The sequence below is a fragment of the Festucalex cinctus genome, chromosome 12 (assembly GCF_051991245.1).
Source record: "Festucalex cinctus isolate MCC-2025b chromosome 12, RoL_Fcin_1.0, whole genome shotgun sequence".
Classification (NCBI taxonomy): Eukaryota; Metazoa; Chordata; class Actinopteri; order Syngnathiformes; family Syngnathidae; genus Festucalex; species Festucalex cinctus.
In genome coordinates, this window is record NC_135422.1 from 4,748,022 (window position 1) to 4,771,445 (window position 23,424).

General features: G+C 40.1%; 1 protein-coding gene across 2 annotated transcripts; it reads left to right on the plus strand.

Moving 5' to 3' along the window:
• Nucleotides 1-2,433: 2,433 nt before the first annotated feature.
• Nucleotides 2,434-22,700, plus strand: prima1 (proline rich membrane anchor 1). Of its 2 annotated transcripts, XM_077538930.1 has the most exons (5): nt 2,434-2,863; nt 4,167-4,308; nt 10,167-10,299; nt 21,904-21,980; nt 22,053-22,700. In XM_077538930.1, the coding sequence occupies exons 1-5, from the start codon at nt 2,723-2,725 to the stop codon at nt 22,067-22,069; spliced, it is 510 nt and encodes a 169-aa protein (XP_077395056.1). In that variant the 5' UTR covers nt 2,434-2,722; the 3' UTR covers nt 22,070-22,700. The 2 variants fall into 2 exon arrangements, with proteins under 2 accessions (XP_077395056.1, XP_077395055.1); XM_077538929.1 differs by having other exon boundaries at nt 21,904-22,700.
• The last annotated feature ends 724 nt before the right edge of the window (nt 22,701-23,424 follow it).

Here is a 23,424-nt window from a genome sequence, read left to right on the forward strand (position 1 = left end):
TCTAATGCTAATCGCTGCAAAACGGAAACAGATACAAATACACTTTTTTTTCCTGATGAAAACAGACTCTATTCTTTCTTTTGGTGTGTTCCATGTTTTTATAGCAGTAGAACAGAATATTCTGGGGGCCTTTCAAAATCAGTCCAAATCCAACAAAAACAACCGGAAGCAAAAGGGGTTGCTTCAGTGAAATGGCTGGCAGTCAATGAGTTAACTTCTACCTTTGCAAGGCGTGATCTGGACCTTTCTCTGCATCATCTTGAGAGGTTTACCACCCTGCTATCTCGTATGTCAACCATACAAGAAGTCTCTTACAAATATTAACTCATTCACTCCGAGTACATTTTATTTTTTTATTTTTTTTTTTTGCTGTTTTACTAGATTTGGACTGATTTTGCAAGGCCCACAGAATATTGTGTCCTATTGCTATCAAAATATGGAAACTACCAAAACAAAGATTAGTCTCTTCTTTTATCAGGAAAAAAAGTATATTTCTATCTATTTCCATTTTGCAGCAATTAGCATTAGAATATAGCAAAGTTTCACCATTATTCACAAATCTGTTTAAAACAGTGCGAAAAAAGAGCTTTTTGCAACATGGACCAGGTTGAGCTCTTATACTCTGCTGCCACCTGCTGGCCGTTTGTGTAATAACTACCATTGCTTGAAGCATTCTGTTCTGCTCAGAAGCTGCATCAAAGCCTTCTATATGCTCTAGCATAGAAAAAAACAAAAAAACATAAAAACGTATAAATACGTCTTTGGGAGCATGGTAATATTTAAACCAGAACGTATTTATAGGTTTTTGGGAGCAAATGAGGTAACAACATCCCCCGATCTTAACCACAAGTTAATAAACTGATCAAATCTTCTCAAAACTCTCCTTGTAAAATTATTTTTTTCTGAATGAAGAAAAGTAGTAAAGTTGTTTAATAGTCTAGTTGCCTAGTCATATAACAGTAGCACAAATATCCACGGAGCTCAGAACCTGTCTGCATACACCACTTGCGCCACAACTTAGACCTGCTTTTTGCAAATGTAAAGTTTAGTCGAGGTTCGCAGGGGACAGGTAAAAGAAAACATCCTCGGTCCGCTGAAAGTCCCCAAATTCCTGAATGCACAAGACGCGGCGGCACCGGCACAAAAATCAAGATGTGCCACTTTTTAAGCATGAGCGCACCAGCCAGGGGCTTTCTATGAAAATTAAATATCGTGAGTCACAAAAAATGATGCGACAGCCTGGATTTGGCCCCCAGTGACTTGGGAGCTCCCACTGCACTTTGACCCAGCATGCACCAACATCACCTCTGTCCAAAAATAAGCCATGAGCGAGTGTGCGTGTGTGTTTAAAAAAAAAAAAAAAAAAACTTATGAATATCTTATAAATGTCTTGCAGCTGAATGCCAGGTTACATCAGTGCTGTTTATCCCAGCATGCTTTGGGACATTGGAGTGTTCTAAGCAGGCGCACGCAGCACACGGCATATAGTCAGTTGGCGTCTCTCTCTCTCTCTCTCTCTCTCTCTCTCTCTCTCTCTCTCTCTCTCTCTCTCTCTCTCTCTCTCTCTCTCTCTCTCTCTCTCTCTCTCTCTCTCTCTCTCTCTCTCTCTCGACTTTAATTGGGCTTTCGTCATATTCCACACACTATAGGTTGATGACTTTTGGCGGAGGGGAACTCACAGGCATATTCATTAACATAAAATTCAGTCGTCATCAATTCGGGTATTGTATTCATTAGACTTTTTTTTTTTTTTTTTTAACATGCTGAACTTTTGTTACTGCGCCATGTCATGAACACAAGCGAGAGAGAGAGAGAGAGAGAGAGGTGTAACCGAGCGAAGAAAAAAGTAGTTTTGAATAAAGATGAACATGAAATCATGTCCTGCCGTATCGGTTCATTTAGCAAAGAAACGTCTAACCTTAATTAAACCTTATTGTTGTATCCCAGCTTCAAAAAGGATAACAACATTTTAGGGTTACACATACAAACGCTCCAACTTGCACATGCGCAAACACGCACACGGACGCAAACACGTTAAGATAGGCTACTCTTAATAAACACGCAAACTATAGTGAAACTCGCACAAACACACGGTGATCCCATATGCAGGTGGCCAAACCTTGTATTTTGCACATAAAGGTCGGGGACGGGGGGAGGAGCAAACATCAATCGAACCCTCCGGACTCGCCCTGCACGCACTATAGAGATAAGTTCTGACTGAGGAATCCTGCAGCACAATCTCTCTCTCTCTCTCTCTCTCTCTCTCTCTCTCTCTCTCTCTCTCTCTCTCTCTCTCTCTCTCTCTCTCTCTCTCTCTCTCTCTCTCTCTCTCTCTCTCTCTCTCTCTCTCTCTCCTCTCTCTCTCTCTCTCTCTCTCTCTCCTTCAACTTCCACGGTTTGAGTGGCCCATTTGCACTCCTGCTGGCAGCCGAACAAGGAACCATGTAAGGCATCGCTTATATCCCACCAAAAAGCAAAACAAGAACACGAATCCGATTTTTTTTTTTTTTTTTTTTTTTTAAAAGCTCGCATAACGAAAGAGAGCAACTTTAGAGATGTGGATCTATTTGGGTGATTCGCCGCTCCTCATGCCACCGGCTCACCCCGTCCTCCGCTATCGACACCACCGGTACTATCGCGTCGCCGCCGATCTGGACTAGGATCCCGCCCGGTGGATGAGGAGGAGGAAGGTGGTGTCCCGAACACTTGACTCCCGTGCTGTATGGATGCCGCATATCCGTTCGGATCGCCGAGAAGAGCGCCGATGGGAATGTCGCTCCAAGATCTCACGCCATTCACTTTAAGTTGTTGGCCGATCATCTTCGCTCACTGCCTTCTCTCGCTGCTCTTACTCTCATGTCAGGTAACATGCAACACTTTGTCATTCCTCGATTTTTTTTTTTTTTTTTTTGTTGATAGGACACTCCACAGAGGACACTTAATTAGGCACACCTGCACATCTGTCCATTCTGTCTTATCACATATGCCGTCATTTTATTTGCTTGTTTACTTTCATGGTACGTGGACTAGCTGCAAGTTGTTCAATATCACACTCTTGACGTTTCTAACATTTTTAGTCACGTGACCACCTTGATACAAATCATAAATATTGTTCAATACTGTATTTATAGCCATTTTTAAGAACATACCTGAGTAGCATTGACTGCAGTTTTTTTGGGCAACTGACCAGGCCTACAATAATAGACATCTTGTTTAATTTGTGCCAAATGATAGCATAAGAAAAGCTTCCGCATGACCTCTTTTGCTAAAATCTGGTTATCAAAAAAAATAAAAAAATAACAACACCCCTCAGTACAACCACAGCAATAGCAAAACATACAGGTATTGTTGAATTAGTATAAAATAAAAACACTGGAAAGTCTGCAGCGCTCGCATTGCCTATAAGAGCTAAATCAGGTATAGCCAAAATATTAGCAACACCTTTCAGTAATTCTTCTACACTTAAATAAACATAACTTAAAACCTTCCTAGAGGCAAATTTGTATGTAGCCAAATGTAGTAGCCAAAATGTTAGGACTACATTTACATGCTTAATCCTTTCCTTTCCAAAAATGTCTTAACTAAGCATTATCTGTGTAAAGACAACCTATACGCTTTTTGATTTGTATGTCACCATATTGTGCAGGTACACCTAATGTTGTGGCCAAAGAGAGTAGTTAATACATGTCAGGTTGGCGGTGACACAGCTCATGGCGCGCAAATATCACCAGTGGGAACATGGAGTGTTTTTTTCCCCCGACACCATTCGTCAATCTCAGCGGGATGCGTGCGGCAGGCATATGCCAGCGCTGAGTAGTGTAACCTGTGCCCCCCCCCCCCACGTTGCTGCCTACAGATACACGGTGAGATGTTGCTCACGCACACGCACTGCGAGCAGGGTTCACGTGTAATGTGATCCGCTTGAGTTTGCAAGTCCACCCACTCGCACTCCTCGGGGCGGCCTGCTGCCCACACTCCTGTTTGGTGGGTGGGTGGCTTCTTACAGGGATTGCAGCTGGAGATGTGCTACTATTCCGCGTGAGCCCAGTCACAACAGAGAGGATGCCGAGCACAATCGAGCACGTGTGCGTTGCGAGGATGGCAGCTCAGTCTTGTATTTTCTTTTTCTTTCTTTTTTTTTCGTGTTTTCCCGGTTCCGAACAAAGGGAGAACTCCAGAGGTCATGCTCGCAGACCGTGGCAGAGAAAGTTAGCCAACAGTGCCAGCTGGCGTGCCACTGTAGAAGATACCCTCCACTTCCCCCGCCGCCGCCTCCCCCACCTCCCCCGCGGCTACTGGGCGCCACAGGTAAGGACTCCAGCATCTGTCTCACTCTTCTATGCTCTCTTTCCAGTGATGGACTGTACAATACTTTTACTCACTAAATTAAAACACAGGCACTGTATCTATATCAGGGGTGTCCAAACTTTTTCCTCTGAGGGCCGCATACAGAAAAATACAAAGCTGCAAGGGCCACTTTGATTTATTATTATTTTTTTTTAGTTATTTATTAACACATTCATTGCCAGACCAGCAAAAAATGCATCATTTGACGTCTTTTTCCGTCAATGGCAGTGAATGAGTTAAACATGGTAAAAATCAATGAAGCAATTATAAATTGTTGATATAATATACAGTTACTTATTGAAAACTGCTAACAGTCACAAGGCAAATAGTGACCCCTGTGTGCCACTATAATAGATCTGCCTCTCCACTGAGCAGCAGCTGATCCCAACTTGACATTCTGAACCACAAGAACAATCGCTCGTCAACTGACCACACTTAACCATTTATGTGATGTTTTCACATTTTTTTTCCCATTAATAATTAACCATTAATTAATGTGATGTTTTCACAAATTGGACGTTGACACTAAGAAACAAGTGGATGAAACTATTTTTATTTCTGGAACTGAATTATTAGCTGCAAATTTGTGTCTTTTGCATGGCTAGAAATGTTTAATCCACCCTCTTTTTTCTTTCTTTTTTTTTTTTAAATAAACAGCATTGAAAAATTATTTTTAGTATTTGCCGCGGGCCGCCCAAAAATTTTATCGCGGGCCGCAAATGGCCCCCGGGCCGTAGTTTGGACACCCCTGATCTATATTTTCAACTTCTTTGTCAAAATAGGCGCGTCACTCTTCCATCATCATTATCATTTGATAACAATTTTTGTTTCACACGTCACAAGGTTAAAAAGCTACGGGCGCAAGTTTTGATAACCTCAAAGCCTATTGCCATTTCCACAACGCTTCATTTCCACGGCGTATTGCATTGCTTTCAGCTATGACTAGCATACAAACCAGGCGTATTGTTATAGTAGCCAAACAACATTTGATCACATTTTCAAATAAATCAAATCCTCACAAATCAAATTATAATGATCCAAAGTCCAATGCATTTCAATGAGCGGACAGCGAGGCTGTTTCACAGAGGAAAGATGCTGCATTCGAGGAAAGTGGGAAATCGTACTCTCACTCGGATTGTGTCAGTTCTGACCTCAAAAGCGTTTGAGGCAAATGTTAATACAAGACATGTTCACAGCATAATTCGGAATGACTATGTTAACCAGGACAACAAATAATTTATTGTAATCAACCATCTTTGTTGTTTACATTTGCCTCAAACACTTTGAGGGCGGAACTGAGACACTCCGATTGGGATAAATCCGGCTACAAACCCTCCTTGAATGCGCACAAGACCGCCATTTTGACTTGTGACGTCATTTCGGAATTGCCAATTAGCCAATGCTAGCTAGCATGACAAAAGAAGAAAAAAAAGAAGGGAAGTTTGTTGTTTGACTGTAAAAATTCTTTCTTACTGTTGTACTTAAGTAGGCTACTTACATTTAAGAGTCTGAACTTTGCTGAAGTGTATATGAAATCTTGTCCATGCGGCCTTATTTAATAGAATTCTTAGATGTTGTCAACTGCAAGAATGATTCGTGGCAAACGTGTCACGTCTTATGCTAGCTCAAAACCACCATCTTCTGCCATTGAATTTCTCAATGTAATCTGTAAAAACACAAACAAAGGTAATGTGTATTTGTTCAATAGTTAGCATGCTAACTTAGTATTGTTTTTTTTATTTCTGAATTCTTGTTAGCAAAGGTTATGGGAACAAGATTTGATAACCTACAATAGAACTTTATTAGCCAACGCTAGCTAGGACTCGAAAAAGTGTTGATTGTGTTACTTTTCTACTCAGTACATTCAGAATCTGAACTTTTACTCAAGGATTTGAATCAGTGCTTTTTGCTACACGTATACTTCTACAGAGTGAGTACTTTTGCCACTTCTGCCTCTCTCCCAGCTTTCCACGCGACATACTTCCTTCCGTGCGGAAACGCACCATCCGTCCTCTCGAGTTTTTACACGTGTATGCCCGTGCATGTGATGGAGCCAACAGGAGGTTGACAGCGGAGCTAATTTATGCTGGGCCTGACCTTGGGGAGTACCCAGCTGCCTGTGAGATCCAAAAGCCTGCTGGGCCGCCGAGCTCACTGGCTCATTGCGAGGGTTTCCCCTGAAGGACCCCCTGATTAAAACACAGACGACTTAATTTAATTAGGTATAATTCGATCAAGAGAAGACGCTAATGAAGCAGCACACTTTTTTGTTTTGAAGATGGGCTGGCGGCGATTAAGTGTGTGTTGTGTTTCAGCGCCTGTTGCGGTAGTCTGAAATCCGCTGATAGGCCAACATATTTCACCTGCTAGCACGTTGAAAGTGGATATGATTTGTACATGGCCCCGTTAATGAACAGTGCACTGAAATATGGGCGACAGGCGTTGCTGATGATGCAGCCATTGTGAGCTATTACTATGACTCTTTAGAATCACTCACCCTGAGCTCCTGACATGAGGAGGGATGAGTACTTCATCATCAGCAGACAGTACTGGAAAGGTTTTCATCAATCTGCTCCAGTTATTTATTTATTTTTTGCCCACTTTATGTACCCAGTGGGCTTCCTTTGAATGAGGAGTCACAGAGCCTCTTTGTGATTGTTTTCAAGGTCACCGGGTAAACGCCGCCAGAAACATCTGACAGCAAGGTCAAGTGGGGCTGTGAATGCTCAGTTTTTTAAACTAGGTTGTTTTTGGCAGTTGATTTAAAAGACAGCAGTTATGTTTTGACTGAGTTTTGCGTCGGGACATGGGGTCATTGAATTGCTATGGTCCTGTATATGTCTAGTGTAATGATGATGATGAAGTCAGTTGCTATGTCCATTTTTATAGTCCTGTAATGAAGATGATGATGAAGTTGTCAGTTATGCAGTTGCTATGTCCCTTGTTATGATGAAGTTGTAAGTTGTTTTGCAGTTGCCGTGTCCCTTGTGATGATGTCAGTTGCTATGTCCCTTGCTATGTCCATTTTTATGGTCCTGTAATGAAGAAGATGATAAAGTTGTCAGTTATGCAGTTGCTATGTCGCTTGTTATGGTGAAGTTGCAAGTTGTTTTATAGTTGCTATGTCCCTTGTGATGATGATGGTCATTACTTGTTCTCTCCTTTTTATGGTCCTGTAATGAGGATGATGATGATGAAGTTGTCAGTTGTTATGCAATTGCTATGTCCCTTGTTAAGATGAAGTTGTAAGTTGCTTTGCAGTTGCTATGTCCCTTCTTATGACAAAGTTGTAAGTTGTTTTGCAGTTGCTATGTCCCTTGTGATGACGATGTCAGTTGCTATGTCCCTTGTTCTGTCCTTTTTATGGTCCTGTAATGAGAATGATGATGAAGTTGTCAGTTGTTATGCAATTGCTATTTCCCTTGTTATGATTAAGTTGTAAGTTGATTTGCAGTTGCTATGTCCCTTGTGATGATGATGATGATGATGATGTCAGTTGCTATGTCCCCTGGTATGTCCCTTTTTGTGGTCTTGTAATAAAGATGATGGTGATGTTGTCAATTGTTATGCAGTTTCTATGTCCCTTGTTATGATGAAGTTCTACGTTGCTGGGGAGTTGCTATGTCCCTTGCTATGTCCCTTGTGATGTTGAAGTTGTCAGTTGCTATGCAGTTGATATGTGCCTTGTTGTGATTAAGCTGTCAGTTGTTGCTGTTGTGTTCCTGCAATTGTCACTCTTAGGTCTTGAATTTTAGGGGTTGTATTTGTGACCCATATTTTGTCATGTAAGCTTATATTCCTCGATCATTCACTTTAAATTCTGTGCAGGAAACACACATGGCCCGTGCAAAGTACATTTATATGGAACTGTAAGTAGACCTCCACTGGCGGAAGATAAAATGTTGAAAGTGGGCAGCTCTAAAGATCCAATATATGTATTTTTACAGCCCCCTGAGTGCCCATTGTCAGTCAAAGGCACAACAAAATGAAAAATAATGCTGACTAATTAATTTTACAACAATTTCACTTGCCTTTTGCAATTTAATTGTGTTATCTGTAAAAGGTGTTTTCAGTTTATGACATTAGGTTCTAAAGCTTATAGTATAGAAGTGTTCATACACATATATATTTAGTGTAAATGTGAATTTACTACTGCATCAACATAGCGTAATGACTTAGTGATGTACGTACTTCAGACTCAGTCCACTGAATAAACCGAGGAACCATTCTGCAAGGCTTAGCAAAACACATCAAAAGAATTTCGGCATTTTTACTAAATTGTTGTCATGTAACAGCCTTGATGAGCTGTTCCGTGTTGTGAGAAAATATAACAAGTGGGCCCATTTAGTGCGTTTTATCTCCTTTACAAGACTGTTTAAAAAAAAAAAAAAGGGGTGGAGACCTCATGAATGATTCACTTAATGGAGGCTCACTTTAATCCTTGTAACTGCATAATTATCATCCCATTCTTTCATCTCAGGTTTGAAGTTTTGCTCCAAAGTGTAATCGTTAGAAGGAAATGAATATGGATGGACAGAAAAACAATCTTTAAAAAAAAAGAAAAAAGTAATTGGTTAATTGGAACCTTCCCTTTAACTGAAACCTGTGTTATGGGGTGATAAAATGATAAATTAAGAAATGTAAGCATGATTGATTGAGTGGTTCTATTTAGTGTGACTTATAACATGACCTTTATGCATATTAATGAACACCAAAGTAGATAAATAGATAGATAGATAGATAGATAGATAGATAGATAGATAGATAGATAGATAGATAGATAGATAGATAGATAGATAGATAGATAGATAGATAGATAGATAGATAGATAGATAGATAGATAGATAGATAGATAGATAATGTAGCTAGCTGGCAGTTTAATTTAGCTAACTGGCGAGATAATTTAGCTAGCTAGATAAGCTGTACTATAGATAGATAGATAGATAGATAGATAGATAGATAGATAGATAGATAGATAGATAGATAGATAGATAGATAGATAGATAGATAGATAGATAGATAGATAGATAGATAGATAGATAGATAGATAGATAGATAGATAGATAGATAGATAGATAATGTAGCTAGCTGGCAGGTTAATTTAGCTAACTGGCGAGATAATTTAGCTAGCTAGATAAGCTGTACTGTAGATAGATAAGATAGAGATAGATAGATAGATAGATAGATAGATAGATAGATAGATAGATAGATAGATAGATAGATAGATAGATAGATAGATAGATAGATAGATAGATAGATAGATAGATAGATAGATAGATAGATAGATAGATAGATATATCTATAGATAGATAGATAGATAGATAATGTAGCTAGCTGGCAGGTTAATTTAGCTAACTGGCGAGATAATTTAGCTAGCTAGATAAGCTGTACTATAGATAGATAGATAGATAGATAGATAGATAGATAGATATATCTATAGATAGATAGATAGATAGATAATGTAGCTAGCTGGCAGGTTAATTTAGCTAACTGGCGAGATAATTTAGCTAGCTAGATAAGCTGTACTATAGATAGATAGATAGATAGATAGATAGATAGATAGATAGATAGATAGATAGATAGATAGATAGATAGAAGCACTACAATCTCAAAGTTGCTGATGCATACATTGTAATACAAGTGAGCGAGTCTTTCTGCACACACAACTAATGTGCGGTGTAAGAGTGCTGGCGTAAGGGAACCTAAATGATTTATGCTGTCATGTACATGGATATCATTGACTGTTAAACAGAAGAACCGGGACCTTCGGAGTCGATTCATGTATCGTGTTGACGTGATCCTGCTTTTCTTCCCTCCAGTGGCAGAACCCATGGTGCCCTCGGTGAGACCTTGGTGGACAGACATGGACTTAATAGTGCTGGGAACAGTGGGCTGTGCCTCGGCACTTTTCCTTCTCTCAGCTGTCATCATTTGCTACAAGGCCATCAAGAGGTCGGTAGTCCTTTTTTTCTTCTTTAAACTGCTGTCATGTTTTGCAGTTCACTCAACCGTCTGCCATAGATGGGGCGAACAGCAGCAGTGAGACTGTAACAATGAATATACAGGACTGTCTCAGAAAATTAGAATATTGTGGTAAAGTCCATTATTTTCTGTAATGCAATTAAATAAGCAAAATGCCATACATTCTGGATTCATTACTAATCAACTGAAATATTGTAAGCCTTTTATTGCTTTAATATTGCTGATTATGGCATTTTCAGCCAAATATCTTATCTCAAAATATTAGAATATTTCCTCAGACCAAGTAAAAAAAAATGCCATAATCAGCAATATTAAAATAATAAAAGGCTTGCAATATTTCAGTTGATTTGTAATGATTTCAGAATGTATGGCATTTTTGCTTATTTAATTGCATTACAGAAAATAATGGACTTTAGCAAAATATTCAAATTTTCTGAGACATTCTTGTAGAGAGATTGTTTCCATGTTGAAAATGGCCAAAATAGACTAACAAAAGTGAAAAAAATTTTTAGTGCTTGTATACTGAAAATAAAAGCCTTCTAATTTGTCAACAATTCTGCCGAATTTGAACGATAAATTAAGTACTGTAAATAAAATGAGGTTTCAAAATCGTGGAAAATCAAGCCCTCGTCTCTGCTATCAGACGGTGAAGGCATTTAATACCATTACTGCAAACGAAGTCTACTTCATGGAGCATTTTTCCCCATGCCTTCACATAACTACATGATTGAAATTTCGGGATTTTCTCGAACGGCCGGTCCATATTCAGACACATAAGCCCCACCCGCCCTCAACAAACAACAACCAACGACAACCAACGAATAGTAATCGCTTGGTGAACGGCTTATTCCGGTTTACTGTTTATGTTGCACGGTTCCTAGCTTGTCGAGTACTTGGTCGTATGTGTGGAATTCATTGTTGGATAATCACAATAGAGGTTAAACGGAGTTGACGACATCAGTGCACTTGTAACTTCCCGTCGAAATAAGTACTTGACGTCAGGCTATGGCACAGCAATTATTCTGTTTGGAGCAACAGGGGCATTGAAACAGAAGATAGTCGACATGCAATTTGACACGTGGGATATTTGTGTTGTGTCATGTGAGGGTTAAAGGTCGTTAAATCTCAGAATTAGTTGGAGATGTCTCAGAGGAAGAGTGACGATTTCCAAACCGACTGCCTGCTTATGTTGCTTTTCATTTACATAAGTACATCTCACAATGGCGGCTGGACGCACGGGAAGGAAAGCAAAGAGGAATCTCACGTGGGTGCTGGTGTGACAAAAAAAAAAAAAAAAAACGTTTTCCCCTGTTTTGCTTCTTAGAGGAAAGGCTGCGTGAAGTTTTGTCCTGCAGCGAAAGCCAGGCCCATTTCTGTGTGCCATTCAGTGTCACACATGCACTCCCAATTACACGTTAATGTTGGCAGCCATTTAATAAAGACACACGCACACACACACACACACCGATTCCCATTGCATTCATGTGCGCAATCATCCATAAACATCTTGACATATTTACACGCCCGTGTGAGAGTAACTCCAGATGTGTATGCTAAATCAGAGCTGTTTTATTTGCCCGTGATGAATCCACATTTTTGTTACGTTATATTTATTGAACTATATTAAGCCTCCCTCAGCAGAACTCAATTTCTCCTTCCTCCAAACAACAAATAGGCAAAGTCAGGCAGCGGAAGTAATGGGTGGTTGGCTCAGGAATTCATTATGGCAATTCTCCAGACCCCACCCCCCACCCCTGTGTAGCCAAGGGGCACCTTTTTATTTATTTTTAATGCAGCAGCGGCAGGAAAGTGTTGTTGCGATACAGGCTCCATCCCCAAACCCAAGTCATTATTTATGAATTAATTTGCGCAGTCATTCAGTTGCAGGCCACATCTTTTATACATGCAAGCGGGTCGTGTCCTGAAGCCCCGTGGGCTCCAGACTGCATGCAGACTCCAGTGCCATGCCACTTAAAACCAGGTCCAGTCAGAGCTCATTATACATTCATTTGTCAGCGACAAGCAATCTTAGGATAAATGGGCTTCCTTTGGCATTTGTCACGGCTGCCCTAATCGTTTAAAAGTCAGGGCAGAATAAATGACGATGAAAAGGGACGATAAAATGTTCTGTGGCAAGGACAGCCGGGAAAGTCATTGAGAATCTTATGACACGTTTTTTTTTCAATGTGAAAGACACACACACAATATGCTGTGCTTATAGTTTGTGGTATACTTGGGAGGACCAACAAATCACATGACATGCAACAATATATCCATTAACAATTGCGAGTGTCCTTTCACAATCATAATGTTTTGTTTTGCTAAGACTGACAGGTGAGAGGCAACATGGTGCCACAGGGCATCGAGCCCAAAAATACAAAGCTGTAGCAGTAGTAGTTGCAGAAGAAGAAGAAGTAGAAGAAGAAGAAGATTTAGTAGTAGTAGTAGAAGAATAGTAGAAGAAGAAGAATAGTAGAAGAAGAAGAAGTAGAAGAAGAAGAAATAGTAGAAGAAGAAGAAAAAGAAGTAGAAGAAGAAGAATTAGTAGTAGTAGTAGTAGTAGTAGAAGAAGAATAGTAGAAGAAGAAGAAGAAGAAGAAGAAGAAGAAGAATAGTAGAAGAAGTAGAAGAAGAATAGTAGAAGAAGAAGAAGAAGAAGTAAAAGAAGTAATAGTAGAAGAAGAAGTAGTAGAAGAAGAAGTAATAGTAGAAGAAGTAGTAGAAGAAGAAGTAATAGTAGAAGAAGAAGAAGTAGAAGAAGAAGAAATAGTAGAAGAAGAAGAAAAAGAAGTAGAAGAAGAAGAATTAGTAGTAGTAGTAGTAGTAGTAGAAGAAGAATAGTAGAAGAAGAAGAAGAAGAAGAAGAAGAAGAAGAATAGTAGAAGAAGTAGAAGAAGAAGAAGAAGTAGAAGAAGAAGAATTAGTAGTAGTAGAAGAAGAATAGTAGAAGAAGAAGAAGAAGAAGTAAAAGAAGTAATAGTAGAAGAAGAAGTAGTAGAAGAAGAAGTAATAGTAGAAGAAGTAGTAGAAGAAGAAGTAATAGTAGAAGAAGAAGTAGAAGAAGAAGAAGAAGAAGAAGATATATACAAATATCTTTTCCAATGTTACACAGAAAAAGTTGTACAGTCAAACAGTAATTTTCAGATGTGGCTAGGCTATGTTTTAGCTTCTCTGTTCACTTCATTGCGGTTGCAAACTCTTCATTTTGTTGACTGGACATTTACCAGGCACAAGGATTTGCCATCATAGACAATACACACGTTTATTATGGGGGCGGCCATTTTGCCAATTGCTGCCGACTGGAAATGACATCACGGTTGCGCGTGGCTCAGGTAATGACCGATCACGGCTCAAACGGTTTTATGAGATTGGTCATGTGACGTAGAAAAGAGGTGAACCGATTTTGGTTTCTTATCTGAGCAACCGTGATGTCATTTTCAGTTGACAGCAAGTGGCAAAATGGCTGCCGCCTAAGTTGGATAAAAGAACAGGTGGATTTTGAGGCTTTATTCATATTCCACAAACACAATATTAATCAGAACACTGTTTAGACTCATGAGGCTGTATAGAACATATTGTTTAAAAAAATATTTAAATGAGTCCGTTACCAGTTTGTGTGCAATTTAGTTCCTCATCATACGCTTCGGATTGATGATTGTTCATATTTGTGTTGGACGGTTCGTCAACGAAGAAAATGAATAAAGTAAATAATCAAATAAAGTAAATACGATGTACCTGACAGTATCATCCTTTTCCTGTAATTCACCAACCAGCAGTTTTTCCTTTCTTTATGTTTGATAAATTCATTGTAATATTGAAAAAGTTGGAGCATTCACTGTCAGTCAATTAGCAGACAGCAGTGTGTCTACGTATACTCTTTCCACAAAAACATATCACCTGAAAAGGTACAAAAGAGTAGGACGGTTTGCGTCGTAAAAAAAAAAAAAGACATTTGTAAAATCCATCTTCAGTTAAAAACAATGCTGTTGAAACCGTGGTTTTCATCAATAAGTGTGAAGGGATCGTCAGAGAGAAATAAACCACATCAGTTGACTTCTTGCAGGCCCTCATTGCTTCGGGCTTTCGCAAATAAAATCATCTGGATGAGGGCCAGGGCAAGAGCGCCGCAGACAGCCGAGGAGGTCAGGCCACAGCCCTCCTGGCCTTTTCTTATTTTTTATCATCTTGGCCTGCCACTCATGTGTCACAAGCAAAGGTCCTGGAAGGGAAAAAAAAAAGATGAAGAAAAAAAAAAACACTTCCCTACTATTCTATTCTATTGAGAGTGCACAGCAGCAGCAGCAACAGCAGGGAGGCTCGTGTGCGCAAGCATAAAGAAGAGGATCAGACACATGCTGCCTCTCAGTGTTGCCGTTGCATTCCGAGCAAAAGACATGAAGCCGCTCTCCCTCCCGGCTGTCTGCCAACCCAGAAAGCCAAAATAAACAAAGCTCAGCCCGACGTGCTAATGGAGCGAGATGCTTTTCCTAATCACTTAGCGCTCCGGGAGGCTTGTCTAAAAGCGGATATTACTCCACAGCTGCTCCCGACCGATTCAAGGGCAATGCAGTACATCCAAGAAACTTGTTAAACGTTAAGCTAGGCGGCTTCTAATGTAGTATTTCATCGCTTAGCATCCCAGTTTTTATAGCTGAAAATCCATGATAAACATGTTCGGAGCACTGTGTTGTGTTGTGAATGTGAACCACCCACCGAATGTTACTCGAACTTCCAGATGGTAATTGTAAACAGCACGTTTCGCATGTCCTAATTTCACTACGAGCCCAAACTTCAAACGGGACTACGATTGGACAGCTTTCCTATCAAATATTCATCTAACATGTGAAGTGTTGTGTTGCCACCTGCCACATGTCAACAGCTTGGCATCCATTATTGAAAATATGCGTACAGGTCTTATCGGAGCCCCGAGAATGCCGCAAGCAACATGGTCAATTGGAGTGGTTGTTAATGGGATGATGCACCTTGCAGCAGTTGCATCACAATAAATTAGAATATTGTGGGGAAAAAAAAAGTTTATTTCTACCTTATTTCGTTCTTTAGTAATCACCATTTGAAAATAGGTCATTTGATTGACAATCAAGCGAAAATCAAAAAATTAGAAAACATACTTTTACATTAGATCCATTTTGTGCACAACAATGACTTTGATACGAATATTTTTTTTGTTTCGTGACGGTCTATGAATTTGATTTAATGTAAAAAAGGCTTTGATCATTCACGTCATCCTTGAAAACGTTCCGTCATGTTTCATTGTTAATTCCATACACTTTGAGCCCGTTGAAAAGAGATAAAATGCTGCCATCTGCTGGCCATAGTTAGTGGCTGTTTTTGATTCCACAATCCATTGAACAGGCAGCGCTACATTTGACGTTGCACTTCCCATTGATTTAAAAAAAAAAAAAATTGAAGTTGACGTCATTTAATGTTTATACATTGTGATTTTACTAATTGTTATTGAACATTTTTGGCAGTAAAAGGGTTAAAAAGTTAGAACAAGTCCGCACATTTGGGCCAAATTTCTACAAACTATGAGTTCAACATTTGCAGAATTGACCAAATTGTAAACAAGTTGTTGCTTCCTAAATCGGAAGATGGTTCATTTTTTGTAATTTGTTTTATTATTTTTGTTTTATTTTATCCTACTAAGTTCTCGTTCTTTGCGACTCCTGTCCCCGTAGTTGCTTTTTTTGTAGTCTAGTACCCTATTTAAATTCCCATGTAGATTAGAAAATTAATATGCATGGAATGAAAACGTGATTGTGTACTGTGTGTGTGTGTTTGAATCAAAGTTATTAACCTCTAAGCTGTTAAAATAACTCAAAACTCTCCAAATGGAACATCAATCTAATTAACGACAGTTTTAACGAGGGTTTTCGTCGGTACTCTTTGAAAAAGAATCCAAAAATGGACCTCTCAGTGTGTAGTAAATCTGTATATTGTATATGAGTTACACTTTTTTTTTAATTGAACCATAATCTCCCAATTGATCGATAGAATTAAATCCAAAGTAGTGAGTCATTGGTGGGAAGTTGCACACATGAATACGACTGTTGTTTTCAAACTAGGAGAATCCCCAAATTGCCTGTTTTGGTCCCCTTGAGAATGCCGTCAGTATACCCAAGCGCCCATAGCCAACAGTCACATGGACCCATCATCACCCACGCAACAGAATGTGCTTCCCCCTCCGGGCTGGGCTATCACATCTCTTAGGCTTTCCCAGGGTCCTGCGGGGACACGGCGAGCAGCATCTGTCTCCAAGGAAGCGTACGTCATGACTCATTCTTTGTTTACAACGAAGCCGTTAGCCGGAAGCACCACCTCCAACAACCTCAAATACTTTTTAGGGACGTGTACATGTTCACTGGGTTTTAGTCAACAAAGGACAAGAATCGACACTACAGTACCGTGTTATTGTCTGATTTGTTTTGATTCAATTTATTTTCTGTTTCATGCATTTTCGCTGTGTCCATTTTTTAATGTTACGTCTTGCTTGTTAAGTTTTGGTTTGGTCAGTTATGGCGCTCTGGCTTCTCACATTTTGTCCAGGTGGCTCCTCGTTGTCTCATCAGTTTGCTTTTATTGCGGTTTGAAAAAATGATGGATGGATAGATAACAATAGCTTGGTTTGTTTCAATTTTTGGCGGTTTACTTCTTATGTTTCTGTCAGTTGTTAAGCACCCTTCTCATGTTATGTTCCCAGTTGTGATGTGTCTGCTCCCGCTGTTGGTTTGTTACTTTACATCTTGGTTTTTATTTACGGTATTTTTTTGGAAGCCCCCAAATTTCAAACTGTGACACTCAAGGTTGTAAATGGGGTGCAATAAATTACTTAAGAATTCAGTCACATGGCACAAGAAAACACGCTCAGTCACACTATACTTAAAGACACTGTAATACGTAGAAATAACTTTTGCAAAGTTTCAGTTTTACTAGCCCGTAGCTTAAATAGTGTCCAATGGTGCGCGTGTGCATGAGTTGCCCCTCCCCCACATGTTTAATTGTAATTCGCAGCTCTAGTTAGGGCCCAAGCAGCTACCGCTGCCATCTGCTGGCCATAGTTAGTGGGTGTTTTTTGATTTCACAACTCATTGAGCCGACTGCGCTGCACTTGGACGTTGCACTGACCACTGATATATTCACAAAAAAAAAAAAAAAAAAAAAGTAGTTGACGTCATTTAACGTTTATGGCGGCATACATCGTGATTTTATTAAACGTTATTAAACGTTTTTGGCGGTCAAAGAGTTAATAAACGGTTAACTTTCTCTGTGGGCCCACACACCGAAACAACACCAAGCAAGGCAATAATTAATTTTTCATTTTGTAGGCCAAGCCTTTAAAACATGTACAGTTTGATATATTGACACCAATTCACTAAATTGACTTAGCACTCTCTTTAAAAATGTGAGCCTGTTCTTCACATGTGGTCATTCCATCAATATTGACGGAAAGTCCATCAATCCGTCACAACATTATGACGGATGCCGTGTTTGCTTCGAAAGACGGAATGATTGACAGATGCCTATTTCGCTGTGGAATGATTGTTGGATGATTACATAATTCATTGTCGCACCAACCTCTGATGTTCTTTATTTATCCATTCCACCCCCTCCTCAGTTTTTTTTTTTTTTTTTTTGTGGAAAATCAGATCTCAAAAATCCATAAGGTCACACATAAACCCAACCATTTCACTTGGCGGCATAGAATACATCATGATTCTTGTCGTGGCAACACAGTTGAGAGCAACTTTGTTCAGGGATGAAAGTCCTCTCTTGGACTAGACAGCCGAGCAGGAATACTGAGGAGTCGTGTCGTGCGTGAGTGGCGGAGGCCATGACAGCCCCAGACAGCGCCAAGTGACATAACGGTTTAACAGGTGTGACAAAATCACATTCACATTCGAAAATGGGGGCAAACCGAAAACGAGGGCTGACGAATCAACTCGACAGTGGGAAAGCGTTCAAACGGTGATGAGTGTGCAGAGGGAAAAAGAGTCTTGGCAAACCAAAGCAGAAATGTACTAAAACATAACCTAAGACGACAAAACGGCAAGAGGTGGAAATAAGACAAAATTTGGATTTTCATTTGTCATTTGTACAACATGCAAAAGCAAAATTCTGTGCATCTGGAAAACAGACTGATAAACGAGTAAAGGAAGAAAACTAGATAGATAAATAAATAAATAAATAAACATCCCAGATGGATGTGCCCATAACACTCCACCAGGGAGGCATCCAGGTGGCATCCTGATCAGATACCCGAGCCACCTCATCCGGCTCCTCTCAATGTGGAGGAGCAGCGGCTCGACTCGATGATCGAGTTTCCCACCTTTTTTTCCAAGGAAGAGCCTGAACACTCATTTCGGCCACTTGTATCTGTGATCTTGTAATTTTAGGTGAGGTTAGGAATGTCGATCAATTGGTAAATCGAGAACTTTGCCTTTCAACTCAGCTTCTTCTTCACTACGACAGCCTGATGATAACAGAGGCTGCACCAACCTCCCATCACTGGTGAACGAGATCCCAAGAAACTTGAACTCCTTCACTTGGTCTCAGATTTGGAGGTGCCGATTCTCATCCCATGGAATGTGGGAGGAAGTTGGAATATGCATGTAAATCCCATGCAAGCAATGCGGATAAAATACAAACTCCACACAGGAAGGCCACCAAGCTAGACAATCGTTTGTTTGTGTTTTTTAGCTAGCAGGCTACTTCCTGGTTTGTGGACGATAACAAATAGTTGGATAGGGTTCTCGAACAATTTCTTCCTTGGGACAACTTTGCCATGGTGACTCGAGTGAAAAGAGAAAATTAATTAGTGTAACGTGCTAAATTCACTTAGATTGCAGGTTACTTCCTGGTTCATGGCAGATGACGTACCATGACTGTACAAGTTTATTTTTCTTTATTTTTGAGGCAGGGGAAACAGTCTCATTCATTCATTCATTCATTCATTCATTCGTTCATTCATTCGTTCGTCCGTCCGTCCGTCCGTCCGTCCGCCCGCCCGCCCGCAGGCCAGCAGGGCTTCAATGCATTGACTCACCAATTGTTTGGTCAGGCGATGATGTCAGGAACCGGGTTATGGATGTTGGGTAGTTTTGAAGAGGTGATATGTATATAATACTAATCCTTTGGTTTGAAATATTACAGGATATCAAATGATAGTAAAATAATAATATGACTAATACAACTAATACGACTAATGCAACTAATGCTTGAAAAACCTTATCAAGCCGAGAGGCCTACCTAGCTTGTCTTCCCTCACACACACACACACACACATACAAACCAACCAGAGCAAAGGCAGCCATCTTGCTTTTAAGCCTTTTACCCAGCAGGAAGTGCACATCTAAATGCAGTAGCCATACCTGGCCAGTGGGGGCATACTAAACATAAAATTACCACTATGGTCAAACCTTCAAAACAAAGCAGAACTAACACAAAATTACAACTTGGATAAATGCTTATTTCAACTTAATCTCTTTACAAATTCATTAACTTATTAATTCCAAGTCCCCTTCGCGATAATGGCTCCAACAGTATTAAAGGGTACTAAGTAGTTAGCGGGTGCACGTTGGGTCTGGACCGGTCTGAGAAGGAGCGGTCAAAGTCGTAGCTACCAGTCGTTGCTTTTGAAAGACAAGATGTCGCTCAAGGCTCCTCTGCGTTGGAGAGTACGCTGTACGCTGCTGAACGGGACAATGACTGTACTAACTGTATTCACATGTGTCTCTTGAGTTACATAAGCCAGGCCAGTTGAGGGGGTCGCCGCACAAGGCACAGTACACTGGACAAATATAATAAGCACAAAGGCGCACAGGAGTGCATGAAAGGAGCGTCAGTGAATGAAACTAGCCTTCAATTCGTCCCATCTTTAGTTTTGCACCGGGAGGTACGTTCACGTATGGATGAATGTTATTCCCAGCTTGTTTCGACAGCCGCACACGTACTCATTACTTAGGGGAGGGATTGCATCTCGCAGTCGCAGGAGGTAATTGCCTTATCGCCTGCGTCGCAATGCATCTTTTCCCCCCTGCAAATGTGACCTTTGAACACAGGCCTTATTAGAAAGGATGGACGAGACAGAGGAAATCAAATCGGCCTCTTGAATAACTCAAAAGTTTCTTTTTTTTAATGGCGTGGCCTTTAGCTGACATGGGGCACGATGTGGAATAGTCGTGCCCATTGATAAGGTGGCAGCATTTAATTTCCTCTCACTTCCACTACCTACATTTGCGAGTGCAATGAGACATATGCAGATTACAACGGACGCCTGAACCAAAAATGAAAAATAAAAAAAAAACAGGGGAACTAACTGATGAGCCAATAGTCAGGTCAATTGTTTCTAATTTTTAAGCGAATTTACTGAAAATGCGCAAAACGGACATGCGGCTTGTGCCCATTTCCATCTGTTCTTCTTTTGCAAATATTGAGAAAGGACTCCGCCACACCGTAGGTGGCAGTATACACCAAAGAAGTGTGATCCACCAGTTTTTAAAAGAAGAAGAGGAAGCGACTGAGGCGTGCGATGACGTCGTATGTGTCATGACTAGGGTCATGCAGGGGTTATGTTTACTGTCATGACTAGGGTCATGCAGGGGTTATGTTTACTGTCATGACTAGGCTCATGCAAGGGTTATGTTTACTGTCATGACTAGGGTCATGCAAGGGTTATGTTTACTGTCATGACTAGGGTCATGCAAGGGTTATGCTCACTGTCATGACTAGGGTCATGCAAGGGTTATGTTTCCTGTCATGACTAGGGTCATGCAAGGGTTATGTTTACTGTCATGACTAGGGTCATGCAAGGGTTATGCTTACTGTCATGACTAGGGTCATGCAAGGGTTATGTTTACTGTCATGACTAGGGTCATGCAAGGGTTATGTTTACTGTCATGACTAGGGTCATGCAAGGGTTATGCTTACTGTCATGACTAGGGTCATGCAAGGGTTATGCTTACTGTCATGACTAGGGTCATGTGAGGGTTATGCTTACAGTCATGATTAGGGTCATGCAAGGGTTATGTTTACTGTTATGACTAGGGTCATGCAAGGGTTATGCTTACTGTCATGACTAGGGTCATGTAAGGGTTATGCCTACTATCATAACTAGGGTCATGCAAGAGTTATGCTTGGGTCATGCAAGGGTTATGTTTGGGTCATGACCGTGAGGTCAAATGTCTGTTTTGAACTGATTAACCAGCATCTAGTTTCAACTGGTAAGACGCTATGCGATGTCAGAAGCTATGTGATGTCAAGAATCTTTTAATCTCTTTATCTGGTCAACAGCCAGTCAGATAATTCCATGTCAGTCCTGTTACCCACAGCCCGGTATACCAAATGACTATCATATCAGGAAATGCATTACAATTTCACTGAAATTATTAAATGCACGTTGGCTTTCATCATATGGCATCAACGTTTAATTAATTAATTAATTTATTTATTTATTTATTTATTTATTTATTTATTTTTCATTGTACGACTTTTGAAGCCTTTGTAGATTTGTCTTGCAATTTGTCCTCATTGTTTTGTTTTTTTTTGTTTTGCCAGGAAACCTTTGCGTAAGGAAGAGAACGGGACAAGTCGCGGGGAATACGCCATGAGCATCCGCACCAAGAAGGCCATGGGTACAAACAACACTGTGGTATAGACTTGACTCCATCTCGGAGCAGGAAGTGACAGCATTCATCATCTTTCAGCACCCCTTCCTCAGTGACACCCTTCTCACCCAGAATGCAACAGGGTTGCGGGGTACCCCCCCCCCCCTCCTCCGCTCGGATCGAGGACGCCAGCGAGCTGAAGAAAAGGTGGAAGGAAATGTCATGAAGGCAAGCGAGGATGAAAGACCCCCCACCCCACCCCTCCCCAAGTGTGTGTTGTTGAAAAGCGTCCCAGCAGGCTGAACACTTGCTCTTAGTAAGAGCAAGTGTTGCTGACAGGCTGCTGACTGTCGGCCAGTCTGCCGCACATCCAAGACCTCACGCGTGCGAAAGAAGCGCAGACAATAGAGCGGCCCCGCGGCGCCATCACACACAATAAATAAACGTGCATGCACTTTTTACAGAGAATGCAACTTTTTCTTTTTTTTCTTTTTTTTTTTTTCGAAATAGTATAGCCTCCATTTTTTGGTTCTGCATTTTTGGAGACGGATGCCTTGCAGGGGCGCGAGCTGACTGTCACTCCTGGCTCCGAGGCGCGCATTCATGACTATGCAATTTAAAGAAATCCATATTTTGAAAAAAAAAAAAAAAGAGAAAAAGAGGAGGCAACATCAACACGTTCTCGAGACTCAGTGTAATATACTTCAGTCATTCATCTATTTATTTTCTCTATTTATTTTTCTACCATTTTTCTTTCTTGTTCTTTTTTTTTTTTTTTTTTAAAGTGAATTATTTATACACAATTTCATTTGGCCACGAATGCCGTTGACGGTGTTGTGGAGACTCTGATGCAGAAAACGGCAACGCTTGTTTTGTCTCTCCGCGTGTCTGATGAGATTCCGTGTTTTTGTCAATGTCACGGTGTGCTTCGGTGAATGCGAGTTCTTTCACGACTGCGTCACACGCTAGCCCACTTTGGAGTTTGTAAAAGTCAAATCGGTACACGACGTACTTCCTTACAAGGGCAGTGGAGCCTCTAAGGTCCAACACAATCCATTTTTGGGACACAAGGAAGACCTCGGAACCTCTAAAATTAGAAACATGTCCCGGAGGGAAATTGTTGCCATCATAAAATCTGCACATGCATTTTTTTTTTCCAGTCACATTTTAATATTCTTAATTGCCAAGCAAGTGTAAAAACAACTCAAATCAAAGAAAATTCCTTTGATAAATTATCAGTAAAATTATAATTTAAAAAAAATTATATATATATATATATATATATATAATAAAATATTGATATATTTATTTTTTATTAATTATATAAATAAATAAATAATTAATTAAATAATTATATATATATATATATATATATATATATATATATATATATATATATATTAATATTCATTATTTATAATTAATTGAATTAATTCATTCTAATTAGCACACCAAAACACCACACAAGCAA

Coding starts and splice junctions, on each gene's coding strand:
- prima1 (XM_077538929.1), top strand. CDS start 2,723: ATGGATGCCGCATATCCGTTCGGATCGCCGAGAAGAGCGCCGATGGGA. Junction 2,864..4,166: donor TGCTCTTACTCTCATGTCAG/GTAACATGCAAC, acceptor TTCCGAACAAAG/GGAGAACTCCAGAGGTCATG. Junction 10,300..21,903: donor TGCTACAAGGCCATCAAGAG/GTCGGTAGTCCT, acceptor TTGTTTTGCCAG/GAAACCTTTGCGTAAGGAAG.